General features: G+C 36.1%; 1 protein-coding gene across 1 annotated transcript; it reads right to left on the reverse strand.

The window, feature by feature from the left end:
• Positions 1-4,239: 4,239 nt before the first annotated feature.
• On the reverse strand, positions 4,240-5,668 carry LOC113867812 (SKP1-interacting partner 15). Its single transcript, XM_027503299.1, has one exon. It carries the CDS (start codon positions 5,537-5,539, stop codon positions 4,460-4,462), a length of 1,080 nt encoding a protein of 359 aa, XP_027359100.1. The 5' UTR covers positions 5,540-5,668; the 3' UTR covers positions 4,240-4,459.
• Positions 5,669-6,051: the final 383 nt, after the last annotated feature.

Genomic DNA, 6,051 nt, shown 5'->3' on the forward strand with positions numbered 1-6,051 from the left:
ATGAAAATTATATGAAACTAATACTTCCCAGATGAGCGTTAATATATCCTCTCAATAATATTTTTATGTATTTTATAATAAAGTAGGCATTAAATTAAAATGGGCACACTCCTATTATCTTGAAAACATAAAACATTTAAATTTTTTATTTAATAATTAAGAAAAATTATAAGAAAAAAAATATAGGATTTACAATTATTCTGATCGTATTAATACTAACATGTCTCGTGATTTTGTAACGCTTGAGGTGTTTGCTTAATGTAATGGGAAGGAATGAGTGACATTATTTTCTCAGAAAGTTAAACCATTGCAAAAAGTCCACTCAGTGTAAGATTGTGAAAGATTTCTGAAAGGGGCGTGCAACAGATAAATCATATCTTATAGACCAAAACAAACCAATATGAATCATAAAAGCCCGCATATATTCCACACAAGAATCATGATAAGAAAAAGGACAAGTAACATCCTTGTTAAGGGATGCTATTTCTTTCTTCTTTTTTGGTCATCAAAGATGCTGTTTCTGAAATGCCAAATTTGATTGCCAAATAAATATAGGCTAAATGACTAATGTTCCTATCCCTTTCCATTCCATTGCCCACCAGAAATAGACTGCTGTAGCCAATTTCAGATAAACATTAGAAAATATTAATGACAGAGAGGTTCTTAACATAAAGGATTTGGTTCTGGCAAACCAAAACACCGACATAAGTGGACTAAATGGTCAATATGCTATTGGGGTAAAATTTTGGAGGTTTTATTTTTTTTGTTGCCAAAATAAGAGAAATTCAAATATAATTTATCAAAATAAGCTTAAATAAAAACATATTTTCTATTTAAGGATATTTTTTCAACGTCACTTTAAGACTATTTTTTTAATAATAAATATCATATTTATATAAAACAGATACTTATTTTTTTAATATTAAAAAATAAATCTATTGAAATAGAGGCGTTTGAGGACTTCCCTACAGATGGAGGTAACTGGTGAACCTCTTATTAAAAAAATAAGATGGCAAAAATAACTTTATAGAGATATGTTTTTATTAAGTTTATCTGGGAAATCGTTTGTCAATTTCTCCTCTTTAAATAAAAACCAATTTTGGAACTAATATACGGAATTAGAATAATAAAAGGATGATCCTGTACACTAAACCTGAAACCTGATGAAGTTTAGAGAAGGCAAAACAGTCAAAGTATGTGCAGCTTTACCCTTGCAAGCAGGCTTTGACCTAGTGAAATTAGAGGAGGATGACTATACGTAGCCTTACTGCTACAAGTAGAGAAACTGTTGGTAAGATTAGACTAGAATCATCTACATCACAAGACAACAATTTTACTGTTGGGGCAAGGCTCGTCCTAAAGATATGGAAGTAATATTATTTCAAAAAGAACTTGGGAACTTCAGCGGTTCACTATAATTATACAATAAAATTCCTCACGATTTTTTCCAGTCATCTTGTTAAGCTACGACATAACAATTAGGCCCTCCTTTTCCTAATAGCTTAAATTCTACACGAACTCCTCATAAAGTTTGGACAAACATCAGTCTCCTTCACTATATTCAAAAAAAGATGCCCTTTCATAAATGTTCTTTACTTCTACTCGTCATAGGTGACAGGCATCCTGATTCCCTTCTTTTTTCTTGGATGCCATTATGATTATACAATTCAGAAGACAATGAATTAGAATTTCGTTAGCAGAAAGAATATAAATTATATTTAAAAGTTACTTATAAAATCTGGTTATTATGGTACATATTACTTGTGTACATACTTGGATATGCATAGCTAACAAACTAAACCCTAAAGTTGGAAAATGAAAGGTTACTATCTGCACCCTAGTTGTGAAATAAATAACATTGAATAACCAGCCTTGGAGGCTGGATTTATTAGGGAGATGCTCCTGAGTATCAGAATTTTGAGTAGCTCTACCTAGTAACCATCCACTTCCATCTTATGTTCCAATTCTGCTCCTTTACATCTGAACTAGGAAACAAGCTGTATATGATAGCTAGTTTATGCGTAGTAACTACCTAGCGATGTTTTGCAGATGGATGGTATAGAATTTGAGGTCGATGTCATATTGAAAGAATAAAATTGCTAAAGGGAAATACAGAATGCAAATGACAATTTTGACACTGCTGCATCCCCACCTCCCGGCTAGGTTTTATGACTAAAACTGTTAAATAAAGTTGCCAAAAACTGTCACCTCTTCTTATAGTGATCTAACTTGTAAACATTTTTTTATCACACCAAATCAGTAACCTAAACCTATTAGCCAGGCAGCTTTCTCCATACTCTGCATTTGAATTAAAATTCTCACCAATAAGATTGATGGGACTGAGGTCAGATCTTTTAAGAATTAGTGGGGAAACCGTAGCGCAACCACCTAAGTTACAATGGGGGGAGGACCCAACATAATTTAGAAACCATCAAGTACAATACGCACCTACCCTGTTCTATACTATGGAACTATTAAGAATTATACTTCCTGAGGATGTAAGCATATACAAGCACATGATTTTAGTTTCCACAAGCCCAGAGATCACTCAGATACTAACATCCAGGGATTTGAAAGTAAGACAGAATAAGAAACGCATGGAAGAATGGAATGTAGAAGTTTATTCTACGTGAAGAAACAAACAGCTGTTTTTTTCTGTTTGTTCCAGACATATTTTGTCCACGATTCCTAAAGATAATAATGAAGCAAGACAAAATCCTATCAAACATTTCAATACTACGTAACTATTCCCAAAGTTTAACTACACTTTAGTAGATATTAAAAACGGTGGATCCTCTCAGTGGAGGGCCAGGGAAAAGGGATGGGACAGGACATGGTCTGTTTCCTCTCTAGACCAGTTCCAATGACCAAATATCTTGTTCCTACATCCTGAAAAATCCTGCCTTTAACAGTTAAAAAGAAAATGAAAGTGTTTGTTCTTGAACATTTCATGTTATTTCAGGGTCAATTAAATGATGCGGTAACTACATATGATATTCAACCCACTTATTTTCCAGAGATTCATTCAGCAAAGGATGATAACATGTATAGGAATATTAAATGTTCATATCTAAACAATTCAGATATAAATTTGAAGACAATTACTTTGGTCATCAATTTCATATATGGTCCTATTTATAAGAAACAAATAACTCATTTATCAATATTAGTAAAGAATGGTTACATGTTAAAAATTTATACTATATTGTAAAAATACTTATTAAAGAGTGGAACTAATGACTTAAACATTAAGCAAATGATAAGTAAAGAGTAAGCGTCTCATTAATATAAATCTCACAGTAAACAAGAATATAAAAATAATTAACAAATAAAACATTTGAATTGTTACTTGTGACATAAAAAGGAAAATGACCTTGAGCCTAAGTTGATGATTGACTAATGTTGATATTTCTCCTCGTATTATAACAGCTTATGTCCAGTTGTTGAAGAGGCTAAAGCCAATTCATGCTTGTATAGCTAGAAATATTGCTTATTCTCCGTATTCAGTCTAAACTTGAAGAACATGGAAAACATGCAACTGTAAAGACCAAATTGAATCACCCTTCAATTTTCTACAAATCTATACAAAGCTACTGATGAACTGATGCTTTTATATCTTATGCCAAAACTTCAAATCTAATGCTGAAATTCAAGGGATTGAGAAATAGTCTATGTATCTTAAATGCAAAACTTCTAATATACAATAGCTGAAAACTTTTGTAGTCCAATACAAGAAAGAAAATGTCTCGTTTCTAGGCGTAGTGGAGTGGGTAATTAGAATGAGCAATGAATCACCAATGGGAATCAGAGCTATCCTACCTAATTCTAATTCCACATTAGTTTTGTAAGCAACTTTACTGTACGAAACAGAAAACTTGGGATGGAAGGATTCGAGAACCGCTTAATCTTTTATTTGGGCGATTGGATTATTCAAACCAAGAATCAAACTCACTCCAAAGGTTAAGCTATTCTGGATCCAATATGATACGAAAATTTAATAAAATCCTTAGTCAACCATTCAAAATCCAGCAGAAACCCATAGAAAATCCAATGGCATTAAAGTGATAGAACCTACAAAGATGACTTTCACTTTTTGCTAGATCAAAGCATTCATTTATTATTCACACATATATTTCAACTTTCACTTCAACAGAAGGTCATTATCTAATGTCTAGGAAAGCAAAACCTAAAATTTAGAAAGGAAATAACAAAACATAAAAGAAAAAACAATACATTAACGGAGAATCTATACACAAGTCATGTTTGTTGGTATGCAGACTCCAGAAACACAAGATTCTACAAATCACTTAAAAATTGCATTGACAAACTAATGATAAAAATAATACAATTACATCACAGTTCAGAATCGTGCTACTAACAAAAATTAAAAAGCACAAACAATAACCGATTTAAAACACAACATTACCATTACCAATATCCAATCATAAACCCTAACTCCTCAAGGCACAGCATTGACCCTCCCTTCAAACACAAACCCACGGTAGAGTCCATCAGCATTCCCCGGCAAGTTATCAATCCACCGCCACTCTTCCCCCTTCGCGGCACGGCGGTCCCAGAGCGCCAATTTCCCAATCCTCTTCGCCGAGAAGCAAACCCTATCACCAGCGCCAAATACCTTAAACTTACTAGACTCCTGGAAGCAACGGAACATCTCCGGCGGCATTCGCGCCGCCTCATCCCACTCGAGAGAATCAAGGTTGAGTCGGAGAACAAGGATCGTCGAGCAAGGCGAGTTCAGCGAGAACGACGATTTAAGCCCGCCAACCATAAGAATTCTGTTACCATGGCCGCGGACAAGCCGCGGCCGCTTCAGGATGTCAAAGACATCGCCCCACTCGTGCCGCTCGAGCCGCGACCAAGCAGTGGCGGCTCCGGCGCGGCACGAGTAGAGCTTCCACTGGCTCCGCCACGGCGAGCCGACGTCGCAGAGAGCGAACGCGGAGTCGCCGATGAGAAGCGGGCTGCGGGGTTTAGAAGGGAGATTGGAGGAGAATTTGAGCCAGTGAGAGGAGTTGTTGCAGTAAAGCGCGGCGAGTTCGGTGAGGACCATGACTCGGTTAGCCGAGTCGACGAGAACAGAGCCATGGCGTGACCAAGCGGAGCCGAGGTGGGGGAGGATGCGGAATTGGCGGGTTAAGGGGTTGCAAGAGATGAGTGATTTGGGGGAATTGGGCCGAGGGGGATTGGGCTGGGCCCAAAGGTAGAGAAGGCCGTGGGAGGAGGCGACAGGGAGAGGGGAATGGAAGGGGAGAAAGTGAAGGGGGAAGTGGAGCCACGTGTTGAGTTCTGGGTCGAAGAGGTGTAAGGGGTGGCTGTGAGGGTGGTGGTGGCGGAGTGCGAGGAGGTGTAGCGGAGGGTGTGTGGCGGCGAGAAGGTGGAGAAACGACGGTGTTGAGAGGAGGTGGTGGAAGAATTTCGAAAGGGTTCTGCAGAGGATGATTTGGCGCAGTGGCAGTGTTGAGAAGATCTGGTGCAGCGTGTCGTGTGGGAGGCGGTAGATCGGTGGTTCTTCCTCCATTGAAGTCAAAAATTTTTAGACGATGATGACTCTTCTTTGTTCCAACTTCTAAGGCTAACCTCCCTTCTTTGGATGTGAATGACTTTTCTATGTCAGTGAATCTTACTGTTTCAGCTTCACACGCTTCAAATGGATGCCCACAAAAGTATATCAATGACAATAACAATGGTTTGCTTCCGTATTCTTTTTTTTAATTTAATTTATTTAATTGTGAATTATTGTATAAGGAATAATTTTTTATTTCAAGAAGTTGATTCTGATTATTATCATTTTTTAAATATTTTCTGTATAACATTTTTTCTTGAAAAATCATTCACGTTAATTGTTTATGTATGATACCAATTTTTTTATATTTTTTCATATTTATTTTTCAATAACATTTCTTTATTTGTTTTATGTACGTGTTTCCTCACTTTCCTATTTTCACATTTATTTTTTTATATTATTATTTTTATATTTTTCTAAAAATTAAATAAGAAATACAATTATTTTTAAAAAATAAAAATATTACT

This window comes from Abrus precatorius, unplaced genomic scaffold (genome assembly GCF_003935025.1).
Source record: "Abrus precatorius isolate BTA unplaced genomic scaffold, Abrus_2018 Scaffold5, whole genome shotgun sequence".
Lineage (NCBI taxonomy): Eukaryota > Viridiplantae > Streptophyta > Magnoliopsida > Fabales > Fabaceae > Abrus > Abrus precatorius.